We start from the raw sequence: 25,927 nt of genomic DNA on the forward strand, positions 1-25,927 counted from the left end.
GAGACTAGAATATGATTAGGAGACAGACAATAAAATTCAGCAACAATAATGATAAAAATATAACCTCACAGAGCAATGGTTTTCTGGCTGCTGGGGTCAGTGACCCTCCATTTAAATGCTGGAATGATAGAGAAGAGCAAGGCAAATAATTAAAAACTATAAAATAATAAAGACCAATGGCAAAGTAGCTAGAAAAGGGACATTCAACTTTTACTATGACACAGAAATTAATATTCTGAGACAATTTGCAATTGGGTTTAATTTTTTTTAGTTATTTACTTTTCATTCATTAGCTCTCTGGTTTGGAATTTTAGCAGCTATCTGGTTGCTAGGGTCTTGTTTACCTTAGTAACCAGGAAGTGGTTTTAATGAGAGATTAGAGTATGATTAGGAGTGAGACTAATTACAAATGAAAGGAATAAATGATACAAATATAAGCTCACAGAGCAATCGTTTTTTGGCTGCCGGGGTCAGTGACCCCCATTTAAATGTTGGAAAGATATAGAAATATAGAGGAAGGCAAATAATTTTAAAAACTATAAAAAATAAAGACCAATTGCAAAGTAGCTAGGAAAAGGAGATCTTATAACATACTAAAAGTTAACCCACCCCTTTAATACAGGGAAGGGGCAGTCTAAAGGCCAGAATCCTCCCTTTTTTTAACAATCCATCCTTTTCTCTCCCGTCGCGACTCAAGTTCAGCTTCTTGAGCCCCTAGACACGAAGCTGTCAGCCTCGTTAAGTGCAATCCCTTTGTGTCGCGGCAAGAGGAATGGGAAGTGTATTTGGGGAGCTCTGTTAGGGGAAGAGCGAGTACTTACAGCATGCCGCCGCAACTTGCACAAGTTATTACAGCTCAGAGCTGAAGTGTTTTTTGGAAATGATGAGTGCAGTGTGTTTTATGCCTTTCTTGTGTGCGCTGCTGAGATTGCTGCTGTTTGCCTCGTGGGGGAATTAGTCACTGGAAGGAATCGGGGCCGACTGCAAAAGCAACAGCGCCCCCACACCAAAAATAGGCCAGAAGGGGAACTGCAGCTTCTAGCGCTTGGATACGTTCAGAGGTTAATAAACTTATCAGAATTCCCCTGGGGTGATGGAGCTGGATAAAGTCCCTATCATAAGCATTTATGTCGTATAATGGCCACCTACAGCCAAAATTGTTAGCCATGCAGTCTCCTTAGGCTTCTCCAGCACTGGGCAATACAACATATAGCCCCATTCAGCTTTCTACCTCCATTTACATTTCAGCAGCAAGGTACAGAAATCACAGCAATGAGACCAGGCAGCGGCCTTAACCAACTAATTGGACCGATTTGGCAGCTAATCGGCCCGTGTATGGGCACTCCCGACGGGCCTGCCTGACCGATATCTGGCCTGAAATTGGCCAGATCTCGATCGGGCAGGTTAGAAAATCTAGTCGGATCGGGGACCGCATCGGCTCGTTGATACCTGGGGCCAAACGATCGATTTACCTTGGATTCTCCCGATATCGCCCACCCGTAGGTGGGGGATATCGGGAGAAGATCCACTCACTTGGCGACATCGCCAAACGAGCGGATCTTATGGTGTATGGGGACCTTTAGTGCACACAGCTTCTTATTAAAGGCAGACTTAAGTGGTTGTTTAAAGCCGATACGCAGAAGTACTCTATGCTCTGCAGAGCAATGGGCCGTGCCTTTGAGTGTTACATAGGAGCATTTTCCTGTACATAAGATCTGGGCAGCTGGCAGGCTGGATGAAAGTGAATTGAAATAGAGGGAATATCCATTAGACGGCACAGGGGAATGAGACAAGCACCACCAGCTGTTCAAAAAGGGAACTTAAATAAAAGATCTACTTACCAACGCACGGTATTGAGCTCTGCAGCCGAGGCCTGAGCCAGTCAGGGGGAGAGAAATACTGAAATGCCACCATGCCAGTTTCTCTTCTGCCACTGCCCACTGGGCCTACCCTGAGACTCCAGACGGAACCTAGTTACAAGCCTGCTAGGTGCTGGAATGCCAATGGTGGGAACAGATGGGCAATACCAGCTCCGGCATTGTGCCACATGTGCCTAAAGGTCCCCATACACGGGCCGATTCTAGCTGCCGACATTGATCCCTTAGACCGTTTCGGCAGCTAATCGGCCCATGTATGGGCACTACCGACGGGCCTGCCCGACCGATATCTGGCCTGAAATTTGACAGATCTCGATCGGGCAGGTTAGAAAATCTAGTCGGATCGGGGACCACATTGGATTCTCCTGATATCGCCCACCCGTAGGTGGGGGATATGGGGAGAAGATTGGATCTGTTCTGAACAGCAAAAAAGGCACAGTATCCTAGGGTAACTGTATCAATGTTATCACATTTGTGTTATGCAATTATTATGTATGTACCAGTTGTTATATAAATGGTAATTACTGTGTAAATGCGCTAATCATACACAGGCTGCCAGTCCTGCCACTCGGTGCTACAGAAAGCCCTGCCGGCAGCTTCACTGCTGTTTTAATCAGTGTAATTGAGCTGCTAAGTACTGGCCATCTTACCCGGTACTGTATATTGCTTTATATCACGTATATTCCTTCCCCTGAAACTACAATGCCCAGAACGCTCTGCCAGACCCAGCACAACAGGCCCCTTTTCAGCATTACCTACCTTTGTATTAAGTTGCTTTATAAGTTGATGCTAACAGCAGCCATACACAGGCCTTGCCTTATCACGCACACAGCCCTACCTTGCCCTACAGGGGCCTATGGTCTGTCATTGGGTTTAGTTTCCCTTTAAATCAGCCTGCGAGAATAAGAAAAGCATTATTTCGGCTGAAAAGCATTTGTATTTGAGCAACGGTTTAACCAATAGCGGGGGAAGCGGAAACGGTTAATCCGCTGCTGTGGCGCAAATGAAGGGATTATTCAGTGCATTATCGCATAAATGTAGCACAGAGGGCCTATTATACATTAACGCAAAGCGGAATAACGGCAGCAGAAATTGGTTTGCTTCACGCCATCGTATCAGTGTTTGGGATTGAACAGGGGGGGAAATACATTAATCGGCGGGCAGCCCCGAGGATATGGCGCTTATCTGCTGGGCACAGGCGCTGTGGTCATAAAAATGCAGATCTTTCAGGGGGGAAAATTTGTATATATACACATACATAAATACGCGGCTCTAACCCTTATCGGCAGGAAAGGCTTCCGCAATATTACTATACACATAGTGGGGTATTTACTGGCGGTACGAGAGCCAAAACTGAACTTTTTTTATTGGCTTTGGGGATTTTCAATGCGCCTTTTTGGACATTATTTTCAATGGGTGAAAGCACGTAATTTAATTGCCTGTTGGCTACAATTGACAGTGTGTAGCAGAGAGTTTTGTTGGGCGCTGGCTTTTATGTTAAAGGTTTATGTGTCCAGCTTATTAATGTAAGTTCTCTTTATGGAAACTGTACGTCAAAAAAATGCTTGATCTTACTGGTCCTTTAACCTAAAACATGGCTGCGCGGGCCGACAAGGCGGGCTGCGCGTGGGCCAACAAGCGCTGGTACACTCTCTTTAAGAATGGATGAGGTATGGTGGCTCTCTTATGGACCCACCATCGACAAGATATCAATCAGATAAACTAGAAATTCCCACCAATTTGGCTTAAGGAGGCCAATTGCTGAGGACCAGAACCAGCTTATAGGCTCCGACCAATATCTGAACAAAAATCGGCCAGATGTCGATTGGGCGGGTTTAAAAATCCCATTGGGCCGTGAAGCGCATCAGCTCATTGAAGCAGCCCTCGCTCTGAGTGCCTACATCAAGTCAACGTTCTATCATTTGGCCTAAGGAGCAAAAAATTGGATCAATCTGATATCCCACCTCAAGGTGGGCATTTGGGAAAGATTAATGGATCAATCCCCTGAAGGTGGATACATTGGGGAAAGATCCCCTAATAATGGGAAACAAACGTTACACTAGGAGGTAGAGTAGCCAATAAAATGCTTGCTTACCGACCCACCCCAGACTTATAAAATATAAAGAGGGTATACTTCCACCCTAAAATATGGCACCCAGCCTTTACCAGTCTCCTGAATATTTCTAATCGTATCTCAACATATAAACATATATTTATACGTCAAAAAATACTCACCGATATATAATTCCTTTTAAGAGTCATAGGCAATGGACTACCCTTCAAAATGTTGTCCATGACAGTTGACGGCTGCCCATAATAGTCCCCTGCCCTATAATATGCTTTTGTTTCATATCATCCATCTGGCATGTCACTAGTGTATACGACAGGTATCAATTCTGCCTGGCCATTAAGCAATGCCTCTGAAAGGCTCATTAACTACAGGCTTCGATTCCGCACTTTTATTTATTTATTTTTACTTTTCGGGAGATGGTGGAAAGCTGGAGGAGTCTGCTTGATCTCTCCCCGCACGGAGGGGTGGGTGCTATTTAGAGAATCTTGGCAAATGTGCTTCTAAATGCCCACGGATCTACAAGTCTGTTACTAAATTTACATATATCCTTAATTGCTTCCAATTAAATTTTAAACAAACTTTGAATTTTAAAGCCCTGCTCCCAGCATTTCAATTTTGACTCCCTGCTTTTACACGTACATATGAATTATTGAGGGCATTAAACGCTCCTGTGATCCCTGGCACAGGCTGTCCGCACTCTACCTCCTCACTTTGCCCCAAAGGGAATTGGCGCTATAAGGCTCCGGGCTGGAGCAGCCCACTCCCAGGGTGCTTTCTGTCAGCTCTCCAATTTCACCTAAGGGAGAAAGCATGATTCCATTCGTGCTAGAGGTATTAATAAGGGGTTGGAAATCCCTTTAACTCCCTTGGTTATCCAGGGTACCATGATATCTACAGGATAAGCTCCTTCAAGCGTTACTCATGGTTATTTCATGAATGACTTTCCACTTAATGAGAGTTGCTGAAATGCTGCAAGTGGCCTCATATGGCCCAGCCTAAAGACATTTAGGCTGTCAGGTTGGTACCCATTAAAAGAGCCAGAGTAGTGGTTGCCTATTTGCCCTACTAAGAAGCCCAGTTTGAAGGTTACTTAGCCAGTAGTTTACTTAAGTCTTGATGTTTTTATACTGTATCTGTGCAACCTTGTTATTAGTAAAGGGGGGCCTTGACTAAATATTGGACATCAAAGTTGGCCTTGAACCAAATTAGCCCCACTGAGAGAAAGAAACCCTAAAGGCTAGTGACACTCCCTGGTCAGCCAGCGCTAGTGGCGCTTTCCGGTCAGCCAGCGCTAGTGACACCCCCTGGTCAGCCAGCGCTAGTGGCACTCTCTGGTCAGCCAGCGCTAGTGACACTCCCTGGTCAGCCAGAGCTAGTGACACTCCCTGGTCAGCCAGAGCTAGTGACACTCCCTGGTCAGCCAGCGCTAGCGACACTCCCTGGTCAGCCAGCACTAGTGGCACTCCCCGGTCAGCCAGCGCTAGGGACACTCCCCGGTCAGCCAGCGCTAGTAGCACTCCCTGGTCAGCCCGCGCTAGGGACACTCCCTGGTCAGCCAGCGCTAGCGACACTCCCTGGTCAGCCAGAGCTAGTGACACTCCCTGGTCAGCCAGCGCTAGGGACACTCCCTGGTCAGCCAGCGCTAGCGACACTCCCTGGTCAGCCAGAGCTAGTGACACTCCCTGGTCAGCCAGCGCTAGTGACACTCCCTGGTCAGCCAGAGCTAGGGACACTCCCTGGTCAGCCAGAGCTAGTGACACTCCCTGGTCAGCCAGAGCTAGTGACACTCCCTGGTCAGCCAGAGCTAGTGACAATGTGCCTGACCAAAGGACTCAAATTATTGCCAGCTAAGATCACAAGCCTTTCAAAGCACCAGGATTGATTCCTAAGTATCTAACTGAACAGTGGGTTCAGATAAGGTCATTTTAATTGTTTTAATGATTTTCCCAGGATCTTATGAGTGCGGGTTCCTTACGAATCCATACTGCCCCAGGGTGAGCATAAACCAAGCATTCGGTACTATCAAGATAGACAGACTTCCAGCTTCTACAGCAGTGGTTCCCAGACTGAGAAGCTGGCCACCCTATGGAGCTAGTGAAGCTAGGGAGAGCTTTTGGGAAGACCACTCATTTGCTCTACAAGGTTTAGCTTGAAGGTCAGTCAGGTTGAGATTTGGGGTTACTGTCGTCCTAAAGCTATGGCTGAAAGACGGAACATCTGTAACCATGAACTAAGGGGAGTACTGACCAAAGGGGAGTTTGGACTTAAAAACAACCATTGAGGGTGGACAAAGACCTAATGGGTGTTACGTGTTTAAAACCATTGTGTAGGGGAAATGACCAATCTGTTGGGCCAAAGAACAGGTTTATCTTCATTTTGCTAAAGGGAAATAAACCAGAATTCATAGCCCCCGTGACTCATAGCATGACTCTTTGTGCCGAGACATAATTACTGTAGTTTCTATCTATGTGGCCGCAATGAGTACAGACTACAGGCTCAGAATAGGTGCGAGGGGAAGCCACACCATCCTCCCGAGAGTCCTTATTTGGAAGCAGAGCCATTTCACGGCCATCAGTCGAGTTTCTATTAAAGCGCATCGGCTGCTCGCGAGTTTCCCAGACTGTAACCTTTGAGTATGACAAAGGTTTGCACAGGGAAGTTTGTATGAAATGTTGCCACGATTGTTAAGCGCTCAATGCAGCGTGAAAAGCACAATGCATATGGGATCACTGTCTATACGTGAGGAGATGAAAGGTAAAGAAGAGACGGTCACTTGGCACATTTCCCATCTCCGCTTGGCTAAAGAAACACACCGTCTTTGAGACATGTTATTGGGCCCTTGTAGGCAAAAGGGTAAGTGTCAACTACCCAAGGAGATAAACCTGTCGTTCTGGTACAGCAGACAATAAATCAGCTGTCGCTTACCAAACAAACCCTTAAAGGGAAAGTTCTCTCACAATATCAATCGGTAAATAGGATTTTCTGTCTTTTTGCCCAAAAGCCCCACGTGCTCTTCAAATTCTGACACCTATTCTACCATGGATAAGGTTACAGGTACCTGCAAGCACAACTGCTTCAGCCATTGCCTCAATGGGGAATTTTTAAAATGCAGGGAAAGTAGAAGCTGCTGCCATGTTTGGAGAGAAAGAGCTAACTTGATTCTCAAAAGAATTGGAAGGGAGGTACAGCTTATGTCACTTCCTGCTCGGCCAACGCTAGGGTCACTTCCTGCTCGGCCAACGCTAGGGTCACTTCCTGCTCGGCCAACGCTAGGGTCACTTCCTGCTCGGCCAACGCTAGGGTCACTTCCTGCTCGGCCAACGCTAGGGTCACTTCCTGCTCGGCCAACGCTAGGGTCACTTCCTGCTCGGCCAACGCTAGGGACGCTTCCTGCTCGGCCAACGCTAGGGACACTTCCTGCTCGGCCAACGCTAGGGACACTTCCTGCTCGGCCAACGCTAGGGACACTTCCTGCTCGGCCAACGCTAGGGACACTTCCTGCTCGGCCAACGCTAGGGACACTTCCTGCTCGGCCAACGCTAGGGACACTTCCTGCTCGGCCAACGCTAGGGACACTTCCTGCTCGGCCAACGCTAGGGACACTTCCTGCTCGGCCAACGCTAGGGACACTTCCTGCTCGGCCAACGCTACGGTCACTTCCTGCTCTCCCAACGCTACGGTCACTTCCTGCTCTCCCAACGCTACGGTCACTTCCTGCTCTCCCAACGCTACGGTCACTTCCTGCTTGCCCAACGCTACGGTCACTTTACGCTCGGCCAACGCTACGGTCACTTTACGCTCGGCCAACGCTACGGTCACTTTACGCTCGGCCAACGCTACGGTCACTTTACGCTCGGCCAACGCTACGGTCACTTTCTGCTCAGCCAATGCTACAGACTCTTCCTGTTCGCTCAACACTACTATCACTTCCTGCTTGCCCAACGCTACTGTCACTTCCTGCTCAGCCAATGCTAGTGTCATTTCCTGCTCGGCCAACGTTAGTGCCACTTACAGCTCAGCCAACATTAGTGTCACTTACTGCTTGGGAAATGTGCCGTCAATGTGCTTGCACAAAGGACTCCAGCACAGATCCCAAGCCCAATATTAGGCCTTCCCAAGCACCAGGATTGATGCTGAAGTATCTGAATGAACAGTGGGTTCACACAAGGTCATTTAATGATAGTTTTAACGATTTTCTCAGGATCTCGTGAGTGTGGGTTCCTTATGAATTCACGCTGCCCCAGGGAGAGCACAAACAAAGCAAAGCATTCTCTTCTATTCTAACGATTTTTTTATTTTTCTATTTTTTTTTTTCTTTTTAGAAAAAAAAAACTATAGTAGCAATTTGCCTTAATAACAGCCACGCAATAGCAGATAAAGAAACATTTATGCAGAGTGCTGTTGTCCCAGAGAATAAAAACAGGTAGAATTAAAAAGGAAAATATAGCCTCTTATCAAATTAAAGTCAATTTACTTCTCAAAAAACAGACATTTCCAGAGGAACAAGGGGTCGGCATGATGACATTTAGTTTCTCTTTCCTGCATTCAGACTATTTAGATTTAGACCCCACTCTTGGGGTATAAAATTGCACACCCTCCCAAAAACCTATAGGTAAGTATAGGTGCTAAAGGCAGTGCATTTCCTATCCTCCATAATGGGAATTATAAGCCCCATAAGGAGAGCAACAGCCTAAGAAGACGACCAGTTTCTAAATCTCAAAGGTACAAATGGAAGTATCCGGCCCCTCAACTTGACTTTTGGTGGTTCCTAACTGCCAGCGGATCCCATGGGGCCACACTATGTGCCAGTTGGCTTGTGAGGTCTGAACGCCGCGTATGACTGCTTCCTTCACGCCAGGTAATGGCAGCAGAACGTCTAAATGTTGTAAGAATACTGAATAACAGCTGGGAGAGGTATGAGGATCATATCGGAGTAATATTCATTACCTTCTGCACGGCTGCCTCCCCGGTACAACTGAGAACATCATTAGCAGGCATTTACATGAAAGCTGTGACATTTAAATGAGGCACAACATTCAAACTAGAGGCAGGCACATTCTTAAAAGTATTAAGGCTTTCAGGGGAGAAGCAGAGAGCTGTATAAAAAATTCCACCCACAAATACTCATCTGCCAATATATTTAGACCTGTTTGAAATAACACCCATAGCTACCGGCCTCCTGATATCGAGCCCCATGTAAAATGCCACCCATGGCTACCAGCCTCTTGATATTGGGCCCCATGTAAAATGCCGCCCATGGCTACCAGCCTCTTGATATTGGGCCCCATGTAAAATGCCACCCATGGCTACCAGCCTCTTGATATTGGGCCCCATGTAAAATGCCACCCATGTCTACCAGCCTCTTGATACTCAGCCTCATGCAAAATGCCACCCATGGCTACCAGCCTCCTGATATTGGGCCCCATGTAAAATGCCACCCATGTCTACCAGCCTCCTGATATTGAGCCCCATGTAAAATGCCACCCATGTCTACCAGCCTCCTGATATTGAGCCCCATGTAAAATGCCACCCATGTCTACCAGCCACTTGATATTGAGGCCCATGTAATATGCCGCCCATGTCTACCAGCCTCTTGATATCAAGGCCCATGTAAAATGCCACCCATGTCTACCAGCCTCTTGATATTGAGGCCCATGTAAAATGCCACCCATGGCTACCAGCCTCCTGATATTGAGCCCCATGTAAAATGCCACCCATGGCTACCAGCCTCCTGATATTGAGCCCCATGTAAAATGCCACCCATGCCTACCAGCCACTTGATATTGAGCCCCATGTAAAATGCCACTCGTCTACCAGCCTCTTGATATTGGGCCCCATGTAAAATGCCACCTGTCTACCAGCCTCTTGATATTGGGCCCCATGTAAAATGCCACCCATGTCTACCAGCCTCTTGATATTGAGCCCTTTGTAAAATGCCACCCATGTCTACCAGCCTCTTGATATTGAGCCCTTTGTAAAATGCCACCCGTCTACCAGCCTCTTGATATTGAGCCCTATGTAAAATGCCACCCGTCTACCAGCCACTTGATATTGAGCCCCATGTAAAATGCCACCTATGGCTACCAGCCTCTTGATATCGAGGCCCATGTAAAATGCCACCCATGTCTACCAGCCTCTTGATATTGAGGCCCATGTAAAATGCCACCCATGTCTACCAGCCTCTTTATATTGAGTCCCATGTAAAATGCCACCCATGGCTACCAGACCATCCTAGGTTCTACAAACCCATCGAGGTTGGGTATGAGAAGGATAGGACATGGAGATACTGGATGTAAACCTATAAAAGTTAAGCAGTAATAAGAAGTTTCACAACAAGCTGTCAGCAAAATTCCTCCTACCAACAGATGTTCAGCAAAGTACAAATATTCTGCAATATGACCTGGGGCCAGTAAATATTTCCATGTAAGGCTTCTGCATGGGTACTTTTAGGACTTTTAGGTTTTTGGGCTTCTTACACAAATCAGGAGGCCATGCTACCATAGTTTTATGGTATCTCTCTGTACAGGCTATGAGCAAACTTAGGGGGCTGTTCCTGCTGAATTGTGCTTAGTACAGGGGAATCCCTATGTGCCATAGTTTTATGGTATCTCTCTGTACAGGCTATGAGCAAACTTAGGGGGCTGTTCCTGCTGAATTGTGCTTAGTACAGGGGAATCCCTATGTGCCATAGTTTTATGATATCTCTCTGTACAGGCTATGAGCAAACTTAGGGGGCTGTTCCTGCTGAATTGTGCTTAGTACAGGGGAATCCCTATGCTGCCATAGTTTTATGGTATCTCTCTGTACAGGCTATGAGCAAACTTAGGGGGCTGTTCCTGCTGAATTGTGCTTAGTACAGGGGAATCCCTATGCTGCCATAGTTTTATGGTATCTCTCTGTACAGGTTATGAGCAAACTTAGGGGGCTGTTCCTGCTGAATTGTGCTTAGTACAGGGGAATCCCTATGTGCCATAGCTTTATGGTATCTCTCTGTACAGGCTATGAGCAAACTTAGGGGGCTGTTCCTGCTGAATTGTGCTTAGTACAGGGGAATCCCTATGTGCCATAGTTTTATGGTATCTCTCTGTACAGGCTATGAGCAAACTTAGGGGGCTGTTCCTGCTGAATTGTGCTTAATACAGGGGAATCCCTATGCTGCCATAGTTTTATGGTATCTCTCTGTACAGGCTATGATCAAACTTAGGGGGCTGTTCCTGCTGAATTGTGCTTAGTACAGGGGAATCCCTATGCTGCCATAGTTTTATGGTATCTCTCTGTACAGGCTATGAGCAAACTTAGGGGGCTGTTCCTGCTGAATTGTGCTTAGTACAGGGGAATCCCTATGCTGCCATAGTTTTATGGTATCTCTCTATACAGGCTATGAGCAAACTTAGGGGGCCGTTCCTGCTGAGTTGTGCTAAGGCACAACCCCTTAGGAGAGCTGAGAGAAAAGACTGTGCCAAAACGGGCAAAGACCACGGCAACTTAAGAAGTATGGAAGAGACGCCGAGTTACATGACTTACAATCTAGTTAGGACCCTGAAGTTGGCATTATCCCACCCAAAACCCCACACAGCAGGTTCTCTCTCCCGCACACGCGGCATGGCATTCCAAATAATAATTTACAGCACTGGAGAAATGAAAAGAGATTCATCAGCAATATTGAGCTCAGTGAGGCCGAAAAAATGCCTAAATACGAATGCATTTTCAATTACAAAATGTGTACAAAAGGCACAGTTAGACGTATGGAGCGCAGCTTAATAGCAATTTCCACACACAATAAACCCTAAATGAACATCGCTTAGCGCTGGGCTCTCCAGTTCCACAGAGGCGAGTGACACATTACAGATCATGTACTGGGGAAGCAACATGGCGGAAAGCACGCGGCCTCTCCTATCCTACCTATCTCCTGCCTCTCCAGGCATAAGTGCTACTTAGACTACAATTAGACTACTATTACAACATGAGGACAAATTACAACCGAGGGGCAAATATACACAGAGGCACATCCATACGTATGGGTCAACTAATTGTCAAGCAGCACAAACGCTAACCTGCCCAGTGTTAAACCAGCCACGACCATAGCTGGTCCCCTAACGTTTAGAAGCCCACCTCCAACCTGCTCCCTAAGGCTTATGGGGTGTTTACCAGTATATTTCAGCTAGCCCAAAACTGCAGATGTCTCATCGCATTGACAGATCTGCCAGATATGCCCTGAACAGGGGTCCACAGCAGGATAACTTACCTGACAACCAAGACCTCTACTAGTCATGCTGGGCAGTTCTCAATGAAGTCAACTGAAAATTGAGGGAGAGGTTTCAAGAAGACTGCAGGGAAAAAATTCCTAGTCCTATCGTTGGCCATACATACCCAGATCTGGTAAGGCAGTTTGGCCATACTTGCCCATAATTGCCCAGTTATGGGGCGGTTTAGACCGATAATCAAGCAATCAAGGCGCATCCCTGAGGCCTTGTGATCCTCCTGTCGTTCAGGTGGCTGAAATAATATGAAGGTGTCCTACTGTATTGGTCAGCCTGTATGTGTCCACCTTTATTTTAATATCCAACTGAATCTAAGAATAGCAGCCATTGTTGGCCCACCCCTCATACCACCCTTTAGCTCTATAGGCTAAATCAGTGGTTCTCAAACTGTTAGACCTCCAATAATGGCACAAACCCTTTGTTGATGGGGGATCTCCAATTGGGAATCAAAGCCTTGGTTAATGGGGGATCTCCAATAGGGGCTTAATGTCTTGGTTGAGGGGTGATTTCTAATTGGGAATCAAAGCCTTGGTTAATGGGGGATCTCCTATTGGGAATCAAAGCCTTGGTTAATGGGGGATCTCCAATAGGGGCTTTATGTCTTGGTAGAGGGGGGATCTCCAATTGGGAATCAAAGCCTTGGTGAATGGGGGATCTCCAATAGGGGCTTAATGACTTGGTTGAGGGGGGGATCTCCAATTGGGAATCAAAGCCTTGGTGAATGGGGGATCTCCAATAGGGGCTTAATGTCTTGGTTGAGGGGAGATCTCCAATTGGGAATTAAAGTCTTGGTTAATGGGGGATCTCCATTAGGGGTTTAAAGTCTAGGTTGAGGGGGGATGTCCAATAGGGGCTCAAAGCCTTGTTTTGGGGGGAAGGGGAGCATCAAGTAGAGCAACATTAGGGGGTACACCTCTCCGACGTCTTAGATATCCTTGAATGGCCAATTCAGCCCGTTTTCATATGTCTACAACCATGTTGTGAGGGAAGGATGGCCCTTGATCCGGATACCCTACACGACTGGGCCAAATGAATAAGCCTCAGAAAAATTTGACAATGAAAACGCTGTTTCAAGCATTTTGGCCACTCACACAGTAAAAGAAAAAACAAAAAAAGCAAAATCCTACACTGTCATATGTTCCAGCATGGAAAGGATCCAACCCAATAACCAGCCTTCTGTCTGTGCATCGTTCCAAAATCTGTTTCATTTCTACACGTACATAAAAGAGCCCAGGACTCGGAGTGCCTGAGCAAGAGATTAAACAGCATCAAACCAGGCTGTCACGGCAAACTCCATGGATTATTAAACACGTTTCTTTCTTCAAAAGCCCCTTGCTTTTGTGGACAAAAAGCAGCGATTAGCCCTTTCCAAACATACAATCACCAGTAGAAATTGTTGGATTGTGTCCTTTAATCTCACTGTGCAGGTGGGTCAGACAACAGATACACAGTCCCATCAGTTACACTGCACCCATATGTATAAATACAAATATACAGAGAAGGAATGTTCTGGGCACACAATAAGCTGTACCCCCATACTGTACTGTCTAAGGGAAACACTATGGCACCTCCCTCCCATATGTATAAATACAAATATACAGAGAAGGAATGTTCTGGGCACACAATAAGCTGTACCCCCATACTGTACTGTCTAAGGGAAACACTATGGCACCTCCCTCCCATATGTATAAATACAAATATACAGAGAAGGAATGTTCTGGGCACACAATAAGCTGTACCCCCATACTGTACTGTCTAAGGGAAACACAATGGCACCTCCTACCCATATGTATAAATACAAATATACAGAGAAGGAATGTTCTGGGCACACAATAAGCTGTACCCCCATACTGTACTGTCTAAGGGAAACACTATGGCACCTCCCTCCCATATGTATAAATACAAATATACAGAGAAGGAATGTTCTGGGCACACAATAAGCTGTACCCCCATACTGTACTGTCTAAGGGAAACACTATGGCACCTCCCTCCCATATGTATAAATACAAATATACAGAGAAGGAATGTTCTGGGCACACAATAAGCTGTACCCCCATACTGTACTGTCTAAGGGAAACACTATGGCACCTCCCTCCCATATGTATAAATACAAATATACAGAGAAGGAATGTTCTGGGCACACAATAAGCTGTACCCCCATACTGTACTGTCTAAGGGAAACACTATGGCACCTCCCTCCCATATGTATAAATACAAATATACAGAGAAGGAATGTTCTGGGCACACAATAAGCTGTACCCCCATACTGTACTGTCTAAGGGAAACACTATGGCACCTCCCTCCCATATGTATAAATACAAATATACAGAGAAGGAATGTTCTGGGCACACAATAAGCTGTACCCCCATACTGTACTGTCTAAGGGAAACAACATGGCAGCTCACACCCGTAGATTTAACTATGAATAAACAGAGAATCATCTAAGCATGCCATACTCTACTGTCAATTTAAAATAATGAGAGCAAATATTCAAAACAGAGCAGGTTTTCCCAGTGGAAATGAAATATGCTGGGGTAAGTACATGATAATCGTGCCAATTTAAGCCCATTGCGGAGTGTACCTAAAGCTTTAATGTATGTGCAGAAGTAATGCAAAACACTTCCCCATCAAAGCGAAAGCCTGGCTGTCACTGCACCCCTCTCCCAGGCGGGTGGCACTGGGAACAAAGGACCGGCACCCACACTATCAAAGCGCCAGCGAGGGCTGACTGTAAGATCTGGAAGCTGAGGCAGCAGCGATACGCTATATTCTCATTCCTTTTTGTCTGAACTTTACGGAAGGAAAGCCCTTGATGTTGCAGGAAAACAATGATTTGCCGCTAGCCGTGCCGAGAGAATTTAAAGTGCCCATTGTCAGAAAATGCAACTTAGTAGTAGGTTGTATCATACACAACAGATTCTCTTCCCTAAGAACATCAATACTGTAGGGGGCAGCCTTGCAGCCAGGGGCATAAGGGGCTTGTATAAAGGCACAGAAACCTACTCCTAGTGGTGCTAGGTATTCATTTCTACTCTAGGCCGAAAAGAACCCAGTATTCATTATTATAAACCCATTAAAGGGTAACTAAAGCTAACTGTGTCAGTCTGCCCTGAGCCCTAGCCCAGAGGATTGTGGGCTTCTCACAGGATCTGCTAGGCAGTCTGAACAGGCAACACATTGGCGATGGTTAGAGACTCCAACCAACATCACCTCTTGCTTAATGCCAGGTTATATTCTCTAAACAAATGTGGATTCAATTATATCAATGCCATTAAACGCCCCCCCCCCCCACTTTATAATCGGATCAAAGTTGGCCTCTGTCCCAGTATGAAGACAACTGTATGGATAAACTGGATCAACTACTACTACAAGAACCAAACCATAACCATAGCACCAGATTCCGGTTGCCATATACGGGATGGCAGCTTATCAGTTCTTGCTTGGGGCCCTTCCCCTGATGGGCTATATCCAGTCAATGTGATTTGATTGATCAATCCGATATGTCCCACCTTCAGGGAAAGATCCACTTGTTTAGCAAGGTCTTTCAGTGTATGGCTCCTTCACCCCAGTCTCCATATCGCCTTTGAAGGACACGAGATGACTGACTGATGACAGCAAACCTTAATGGCTAAAGGCTACAATGGCATTCTGAACAATTCCATGCTTTGTTCCTTTGCGGAACAATTTGGGGAAGGTTCTTTTCTGTTCCAGCACAATAATGGCCGCCAAGCACAAAGCCAAGTACCACATAACCGGTTGCTAAGATGGAACTTGAAAACCCTGACTTGCCAGAGCCCTGACCTTAACCCAGGGGTCCCCAACCTTTCTAACTCGTTAGAAAGACTTGGAGAGCAACACAAGCACCATAAAAGTTCATGGAGGAGCCCAATAAGGGCTGTGATTGGCTATTAGGCAGCCTCTATGCACACTATCAGCTTACAGGGGCTTTATTTGGTAGGAAATCTTGTTTTTATTCAACCTAAACTTGCCCCCAAGTCAGGAATTCAAAAATAACTCCCTGGTTTGGGGGCACTGAGAGCAACATCCAAGGGGTTGGGGAGCAACATGTTGCCCCGGAGTCACTGGTTGGGGATCACTGCCTTAACCACTGAACCCCTGCAGGATGAATTGGAACCCCGACTGCAAGCAAGGCCTGGGGCCCAACCTCACTAATGCTAATCCTGTTGTAGATGAATGGAAGCAAAGCCCACCAACACCTAGTAGGAACCTTCTCAGAAGAGTAGGAGCTGTTATAGCAGCAAAGGGAGGGGCAACTGCATATTAATCCCTTTGGGGTTTGGGAATGGGATGTTGGAGGGGCAGGCACCTACATACAACACAAGGCAAACAGTATCTTGTCAACCATGTCCCTTTAAGGGTATTGAAGTGAGATAAAGCCTGATTAAAGAGAAGGCATATTTTCTCTAAAATTTAAAAAGGTATTTATTTTCCTAAATTGCTGTTTTGGTTTTTTGCAGGGAATTAGTTTATGGCAGGGCCAATTCACATGTCAGGAGAAAACGGCTTAATGGGCAGGTGTGAGACGTGCAATTACCTGGACTTATTCCTGCTAAACACACACAAAATCTATAGCAAGACCCCAAAAGCCACAAAAGCTTCCCACCAGTCTCCATCTTTTTATCGGTTTTGTTCACAAACGCGTCGCTTTCTTTTTCTCATCTGTCATTTCGTAAACTGTCGTTAATTTTGTGTGAGTGAACTGAAGCCAATTAGGGAATCAATGCAAAGTGCCTACAAGTTGAAATAAATCTGTGTATGGGGGTGGGCTGCCCATTTCTGCTATTGACTTAGCATTAATAGGCCGAACGCTTTCAGCTTTGCAAAAATATCAACTTTTTTTTTTTTTTCCTGTTTGGTTGAAAAGTGGCCAAACCTGACACAGGAAGCTCTAAAAATGTACTTTTTTTTCTTAGCGAAGGTGAGAGAAAGGAATTTATCACTCTGCACTTTAAAGAGGCAATAGCTCAAAGGTGCACATAATATTATGGGTGTGTTAGAATGCAGGATTCCAACCAAGTCCCAGTAGGGACCGGCAGTGGGTTGGGCACCCACAGAGGAACAACAAAGTGGTCGAAATTCGGGTAGGGCACGTGGGTACCCTACCTGGGTAAGCGGTCTAGCTGTGGGTCTTAGCCCTCCCATCCTGACGTTCAAGCAAGTTTCTCCCTTAACCTGGCAGATCCGCTGCTAGAGTGACATCCGGTCCATGGTGACGTTGCTTCTGTTGTGTAGATCCTCGGGTTGGGTGGTAAAAGTAAACCTACTACAGATGTGGGTCAGGTACATATGTATCGACCATGAAAACACTTGCTATTCCAATGAATGGACAATGGCTACCAACCAACACGGCGGCTCTTTCAAAGTTTGGGCAATCCAAGCGCCAGGATGCCAAATGCAGTTTCTATTCATGACCACTAGGGCTTCCATAGAGACACTAAAATATTATAAAGGATAACAACAAGTACACATCTCTCCAATCAAAAGCCTACCTATGCAGCAGACATGACTACTGGTCACCATCATTAACGTTACATGGGGGGCCAGATTTAATTAAAATGGTACAGTCCTGTGGAGCCCTAATTCCTTTACAGTAGTTGCAGCCAGACTTTACCACCAGTACACCATAATCTAACAGACTAAAGGTCCCCATACACGGGCCAATTCTAGTTGCTGAAATCGGTCCGTTAGAACGATTCGGCATCTAATTGGCCCGTGTATGGGCACTACTGACGGGCCTGCCCAACCGATATCTGCCCTGAAATTGGCCAGATCTCGATCGGGCAGGTTAAAAAATCTAGTCGGATCGGGGACCGCATTGGCTCGTTGATGCGGTCCCCGGACCAACTTTGCCTATACCCGCCGTAATAATTTGATGTTTGGCCCCAGGGTCAAACTATCGAATTAGCCTGGATTCTCCCAATATGGCCCACCCGTAGGTGGGGGGATATCAGGAGAAGATCCGCTCGCTTGTCGACATTGCCAAGCGAGCGGATCTTAAGGTGTATGGGCACCTTCAGCCAACATAGATTTAAAAGCTACAATGCAGCAGCAGCCAGCTAATTAACGGACCTGACGGACTGGCGTCCGCTACATTGTTTCAAAAATCAGAACCAGCAGTGAACAGGCAGGGATCACCAAATACTGCGTTTAATGGAAACAGCACTGACAAATCCCTTTAGAACTATATGGTTAATGGAGAGTGGGAAGGCACTTGGGACAAAAATATGTGGGTGCAGTTCCCCTTTAACTTTCGGTACATAAGGGAAAGCGTAACTTTCAAAAGTACTTGAAGGAATAAAAAGCCTGCCCAACAATACAAACAGAGCGAGTGTGTGCAAGAGATAAATTGAACCCAAGGAGCTCGGCAGCGGTTAAATTGACAAAGGCCACATATAAATGTGTTTGATAATACGCCGGCGTATATTTCATCGCTTTGCTCACAACGGGGGAAAGGCATGCATTTCGCTCGCATATCTTCCCCGCTCAATGGACAACTCGTCACAATTGTGTTATTCACGGCTGACAAGCTGTAGTTATTATCACTTTGTCATCTTCATCCTCCCGTCTGAAATCGATTTCCACCTTGACACAGACGGCAATAAAATAAAGTGCGGGATTTCATTGGATTTTGGGTGGGTTTGCTCAGAGCCAAGAGCGCGCTGTCGTCGGCCGTGGAGGGAAATGTGACTTGGCAGAACAGATCTTGACAGAGGAGGAAATATTGCTTTGTTATGCAACTGTCTTCCTGGGTAAACAGATAGCGAATGGGAAGTTCTGCAGTACAACTCCAGCGCTATACAGGTACGGCATCCGAAACCGCCAATGCCACTTCCTCTGTCATAATTAGAAAGTAACTTCTACTTCATGGGAACTAAAGGCGGCCATACACGGGCAGATTTAGATGCCGATTAGACCAATTCAGCAGCTTATCTGCCCGTGTATAGGCACCCCCGACCAAGATTTGCCCTTAAACTGGTCAGACCTCGATCGGGCAGGTTTGATTTTCCGTCAGATCGGGAACCGCATTGATTGTCAATACGGTCCTCGGTCCGCCGGCACCTATGCCCATCGGTTTCATTTGATCATTTGGCCCTAGGGCCAAACGCCTGAATTAGCACGATATCACCCACCTTAGGTAGACATATTGGGAGAAGATTGCTGAGGTCCATGTATGGCCACCTATATAAATCTGGAAAATCCCAGGTCCAGAACATTCTGGGTGACAGATCCCATCCTGTACCTGTTTTTTTTGCTACACAACCCTTTGTATACAGATTTGATAATACAGAGACATGATGAAGGAAAAAAATGGGGAGGGAGGAAGCCACTTAGTGTTTTAAAGGGCGCCTATCGCAAAAAAAGTTTTTCCCTGTGTGGAGCAGTTGCCTACTAGAACTCACACTCCGAATGAGGGAAACATAGAACCCCACAGTGTGCTGTGCCCTCTACACTGGAAGCCCACTTTAGGTGTGGAAGGCCATGTTGGACAAAAACACACATGCACTTTATGAGTGACCTTCCCAGCCCAATTTCCAAATGCTAGGCTAAGGTCCCCATACACGGGCCGATAGTAGCTACCGATATTGGTCCCTTGGACCGATTCGGCAGCTTATCGGCCCGTGTAGGTGCAGAAACAAGGGGCCTGCCTGACCGATATCTGGCCTAAAATTGGCCAGATATCGATCAGCCAGGTTAGAAAATTCAGTCGGATCAGGGACCGCATCGGCTCGTTGATGCGGTCCCCAAACCGACTGCCCCATTGCCGTCAATATAATTTGATCGTTTGGCCCCAAGACCAAACGATTGAATTTTTTTTTTTCACCTACACGCTCCCCGATATCGCCCACCCATAGGTGGGGATATTGGGTGAAGATCCGCTCGCTTGGTGATCTCGCCAAGTGAGCGAATCTCAATGTGTATGGGGACCTTAAGGTCACATGACGCAGCCCCTCCACTCATAAATGAAGTCTTGTGTGTCTGCACCTGGAGCCACTGCATTGGCCTGGGCATACACACATGGAGCGGATTTCAGCTTTAAAATCCAGTCTGTGTGTCGGCACTCAGGCTGCCCGCAATAGGAGGGGGCTCTTGGCGCAAAGGGCACAGCACTCGGCTGGGGCATATTCCTGAAAAACACTACCATTTCCCCCACACAGAGTGTAGGTTCTGTTAGGCGACAAATTTTCTATAAAAGGTGCCATTTAATTATAACATACATTTTAAAAGCGCTCAGTAGACCACCCTCGGGCACTGGTATACAACACCTATACAGTTCTGCCTGAACATAATTACAGATAATAAATATCAAGGAAAGAGGAAACAGGTAGAACAACCAAAACCAAAATTCTTCAACAAGTTCCTGATACATCTAAGTAGATATTTGTTGTTGCTAATATTCACTAGCCCCCCCAAAAAAACGCCAATAGTAGTCTCTGGCAGAGGCTAAAGCCCACGAGTCCCCAGAAGTTGCTGGACTACAAGTCCCAGAATTCTTCAACATATATAAATACTAAAGCATGCTGGGACATGCAGTGCAGAAACATCACAGCACCCAAGGTTAAGAAGGGCTAGTAGAAGGGCTGTATCCCTATACAGACACCCAAGGGTCCGATAGAAAAATAAGAATTCCCCCAGCCCAACATTTGCAGTTAAATCCTGCAGCAAAGTTGAGGGGCAGTTACCCCTCTTATCCATGTACAGTCCGTACATGGACAAGAGGGGTAACTGTCTACACACATCCAACAGCAACAGGGGGGCCTAGGGGACCTACGTACAGCCACCTCTGGGTGCCTTTGACAATATGACGGATGTATACAGATGCTTGGAGTTGTAGCTCATTAGTAGCCAGAAGGCTTATAGAGTGTAAGCTCCAAGGGGCAGGGACCTCGTTCATCTTGTTTCTGACTCTTATTGCAACTGTACCTTGTATTTATTGTTGTACTTTGTATTTATCCATTATCTTTAACCCCCTGTTTGTATTAATGTATTCTACTGTACAGCGCTGCGTACATAAGTAGCGCTTTATAAATAAAGATATACATACATACATAATGGTTGAAAGAAGAAAATGTGTTTTCTTGGGTGTGGTGAAGATCCAATGAAATGGGTAAGAAATACAGTACAGGTACGGGGGTCTGTTACCCTGAAACCCCGAAAGCTCCGAATTACAGAAAGCCCATCTTTCATAGACTTCATTATAAGCAAAATGTTTAAAGTGATTTCCTTTTCTCTGTAGTAATTAAACAGTGTTACGTTTGATTTTTTTTAGCAGACTTAAGGCACGGGAATCTAAAATACAGAAAGATCCCCTATCTAGCATTCTGGATAACAGATCCCATACCTGCTGTAATACAAATATGTCAGAATTCAGCTTACGGTTATTTGCTTACCATGTTCCACAAACACGTTACAGTGCGGCCCGGCATGTTTGGCAGAGTCCTTCTTCCCCCCTCCTTTAATGAAGGGTAAGACAGGCAGGCTTGGCCTCCTTTGGTCCCCGAGCACTTTTCCAGGCTGCTGCCCCATAGGATGAACGGGACTCTCGGCAAATACAAATATACGTATATATAGAGATATAAAAAGAGCAGTTGAGTTCTTTAAGACGATTGTCTGAGGAAGCGGTCAAAGTTGCCTAAATGGCGCCCAGCAATGCAGCGAGAGGAAAGGGGAAGCTCTGCTCTTGCTGAAGTCTCTTTGGTAGTCGGATGTGGCGGGGCAGGTTACTTTAACCAGACAGCCACAAAGGGGTTTTAATTAGAACAAGTCAATAGTGTTTGAGTCAGGACAGCAAGGTGCAGGTTTCATGCAAACATAAGGGGTTAAAAATAATTAAAAATATAAAATAATAAGATATTGCATTGAGAGTCAGTTGTTGCATAGGTTTAGCTCAGGCCCCTTAAGGCTAACAAGTGATGTTCATACCCCCAGCTGTAGCCCCCCCTGCAGGCTGCACTGGGTACAAATGATTCAAGTAGTAGGAAGTGATGGGGGGGGGGGTTAGTGTCACTGTCCCTTTACAGCAGTCCCTTTACGGCAGTCCCTTTACGGCAGTCCCTTTACAGCAGCCCCGCTTTCCCTTCCTTGGTCATCACCCCAAGCAGGGAACCACAGTGACCCCAAATAGGGAAGCGGCTCCTTTAAGACGTTCCGGAATGACTGGCAATGGTGCGACCTCTTCACTCCCTCCCCCGCTCCGGCCTTGCATGCAGAGCCTACCGGGACGCCGCCCCCCAACCGGAGGGGACAGGACGGAGCGGGTCCCCTCACACTCAGCGGCCAGGAGATTCAACCCTATCCGCCGCCATGATAGGCCCTGGCCGCCGCTCCTGCTGCCCTGGGAGACGCCGTGACGTACGAGGCGTCACTTCCGGGTGACACCCGGCGCCTGCGCAGTTTCGCACAAGAACCAAAGTGGCAAAATGTATTTTTGCTTTGATGGATAGTTGTGGTTACCACATAGTTGGCTCTTTGTGGAGTCTGGGAGCCCAGTTTCTAAAATAATAAAATGAAAATGTGACTTATAAACGTGTTTTCCTTCAAGAACTCTTGGGCTTGGTACCATAATATTAAACTGGATCAGTGTGGGGCTGGGATAGCAGGGGCCCACCAAAAAAACCTTAGAACTTGGGCCCAGTTTCCAAACAATTTTTCATCAATTTCTTACTCTATATTTTCCTAGTTTTATCTCTACATACTATAATCTATGTTTCTATATATTTAGTTGCTTTGTTTCCATAGAAAAATAAGCAAAACGGCTAGAAGCAGGAGGGCCCACTGACACCTGCACCCACTGGGGATTTTCCTGGTATCCCTGTGGGCCAGTCCCACACTGAACTGGATCACCCTAGTTACTAAGCGCAACAGCACCAGTTATATATGACTGCAAAGATAGATATGTAGTAGTTGCTACAGGAAAGTGCAATTTAGCGCATAACTGGGATGCTTGAAATCTGATTATGTTTAATAGTCAATGAAACCTGTTCAGATACCACACAAAGGAGGTAGCCATCTTTGGCATTTTAAGTTTACAAAGAGCCAAACAGGCCCAGTATACAGCAGCGTTCTATGGCGGTGTAAACTGTCCCTTCCACATAGCCAGTCACTTTATATTTTAGGTGAAAGGAACACAGAGCAGTTCAGTCAGGTCAGTCAGGTACAGCTGATGGAATTATTTGGGTGCTAGCGACCCAGAGGCAGCTCACTGTGGAGAAGCGATGCCACTACTTGCTTGCACTGATACTTGTGCTTACACCATTGCCAGTGTTTATCATTTATAGCACTATCCACACACAGCCCACTCTGAGCCTTAGGGCAGAGACACACGGGGAGATTAGTCACCGCGCAACAAATCTTCGTTGTCGCAGGCGACTAATCTCCACGCAATGCCATCCCACCAGCTAGAATGTAAATCTCTGGTGGGATGGTATACGCGGCGCCGCGATTTGCCGAAGTTGCCTTAAGAGGCAACTTCGGGCAACCGGCAGCTCATTTATACAATATTGTACATTGTCCCTTTTCCCCTTGATCCACAGGGAGGAGATGGGCGACGCCAATTAAAGATTTGTTCCATACAGGGGCACCAACCCCAGTGCTGTCCCCTCACCACCATATCACTAATGCAGACCACTAGAAGAGCCACGGTCTGGTTTCTTGACTCACAGACTCAATCCAAAGACCAGACTTGTGCACTTGGATTTCACACTTTATGTTACTCCACACACATTCCCTCACTTCAGGGCCGCCATCCAGGGTCGGACTGGGCCGCCGGGACACCGAGAAAAATCTCGGTGAGCCCCAGCCCTAGTGGGGGCCCCTGCGGCCCAGACCAGACCCTTGCCAGCGCTCCCCCTGCCTGACTCCCCAGGTGGTCACCACCGGGTTTTAGGGGGCCCTGGGCTGGCTAGCAATGTTTTAGGAGGTCCCTGCCCTGGCACCAATGCAAAACATAACCCTGGCTACCAATGTTTTAGGGGGCCAAGGCTACCAATGTCTGTGTGTCCTTTGTACTGATGGGAGGGGTGTAAGATGAGGGGGGGGCAGAAAGTTTTGTTGTGATGGGCCCCATGATTTCTGATGGCGGCCCTGCCCCCACCCTGTAGCAAACACCTCCTGCCTGGTTCACTTTGTAGCAGATAAGTAATCCTTGTTTCACAGAATCTGAAAATTAAGCTTTAGTTCTGGGAATGATTACTACTCTTAAAGGGGTAGTTCGCCTTTAAATTAATTTTAAGTATGATGTAGACATTTTGCAATTGGTCTTCATTTTTTATGGGTTTTCAAGTATTTAGCTTTTTGTTTAGAAGCTCTCTAGTTTGGTATTTTAGCAGCTATCTGGTTGCTAGGGTCTTATCTCTCATTTAAGGCTTGAATGAGAGAGAGAGAAGTAATAAAAATTAACAATAAGATTGTGGGGTACGGTCTGCATGCTGGGACAGGTAAGACGCACCTTCAGTGAGCTCTGACTGAGAGCATTCAGTTATCCTGCCTTAACCCGGAAAACACTGAGTATAGTACTGCTCTACTCTGAGGGGACACCGCAGCACTATACTCAGTCCATATAGGTAAGAACAGACAGGCTTCAGACCCTCTGGGCATACTACTTTCATTTGGTCTGGACTTGTCCCCATGATACAGCATTTGTGGAAGCAAGTACTTCAGTTTATCCAATTGAACTTCTATCAACTCTACTAATGCATGCAAAAAAAAAAACCCATAGCCATAATCCAGTCTGACTCTGGACCCACAATACCATTCTGGACAAATCTAATCTCTAAAGCGTCCCCACTTTGTACAAGCTAACATACATGAGAAGGAACTGCATAGAGACATTCCATAAAGTTTGGGGTGACTGGTTGGATCTAGATGAAGATAGATGAGGGTCTTTAGAAATCTACTATTTTTCTTCCCACAGGGGTACTCCACCCTCCCCCTTCCCATGGCTATACTGTATATAAAGGTTTCTATCAGAGAATATACATTACCTCCACAACGCCCCACTTGGGATCTCGCACACTGCACGCACACTGCACGCATGTTTCAATGCATAATGTCATGTTTATTCAGAGTTTGTACAACCATTATATCTACTTAGCTGAAATGTATGTATAATTATGTATCTGATCAATATAAAGGCTTGTAGCCTCACAGAGCAATTGTTTTTGGCTGTGGGGGTCATTGACCCCCATTTAAAAACTGGAAGAATCAGGAGGCAAAAACTTTAAAAAAATAAATAATGGAAACCAAGTTGCTAGGAATAGGGCATTCTGTAACACACTAATAGTTAACCACTAGCGATGAGTGAATTTTTTCGCCAGGCGTGGATTCACAGCAAAGTTGTGCATTTCATCATTGGCGTCAAAAAAGGGCATAGTCGCCTCAAAAAAGACAAAGGGACAGATTCGCTCAACACTATTAACCACCCAATTAAAGAGAGGTAGTTCACATTTAGTATGTTATTTAAAAAAAAAAGCCTCCTATTAGCAACTTTTCAGTTGGTCATCGCTTTTTTTTTTTTTATTGTTTAATTATTTGCCTGTGGGTGAAGACACATGGAGCTACTAGTAGCAGTAACTTGTCATGGCTACTAAAAAAGACAATGCTGATCATTTACTGATAATTGTATCTATGTGTATTTTAGGGCTCTGGCACACGGGGAGATTAGTCGCCCGCGGCAAATTTGCTGAAATCGCGCCGCCGCG

General features: G+C 46.2%; 1 protein-coding gene across 2 annotated transcripts in view; it reads right to left on the reverse strand.

Moving 5' to 3' along the window:
• Positions 1–22,620, reverse strand: part of abl1 (ABL proto-oncogene 1, non-receptor tyrosine kinase) — a 108,451-nt gene extending 85,831 nt beyond the window's left edge. For both annotated transcript variants that reach the window (XM_004916676.4, XM_004916675.4), the window contains exon 1: positions 21,620–22,620. In XM_004916676.4, coding sequence (XP_004916733.1) covers positions 21,620–21,755 — 136 coding nt within the window. In that variant the 5' untranslated portion in view covers positions 21,756–22,620. The remainder of the gene's footprint in view (positions 1–21,619) is intronic.
• Positions 22,621–25,927: the final 3,307 nt, after the last annotated feature.

This window comes from Xenopus tropicalis, chromosome 8 (genome assembly GCF_000004195.4).
Source record: "Xenopus tropicalis strain Nigerian chromosome 8, UCB_Xtro_10.0, whole genome shotgun sequence".
Taxonomy (NCBI): Eukaryota; Metazoa; Chordata; class Amphibia; order Anura; family Pipidae; genus Xenopus; species Xenopus tropicalis.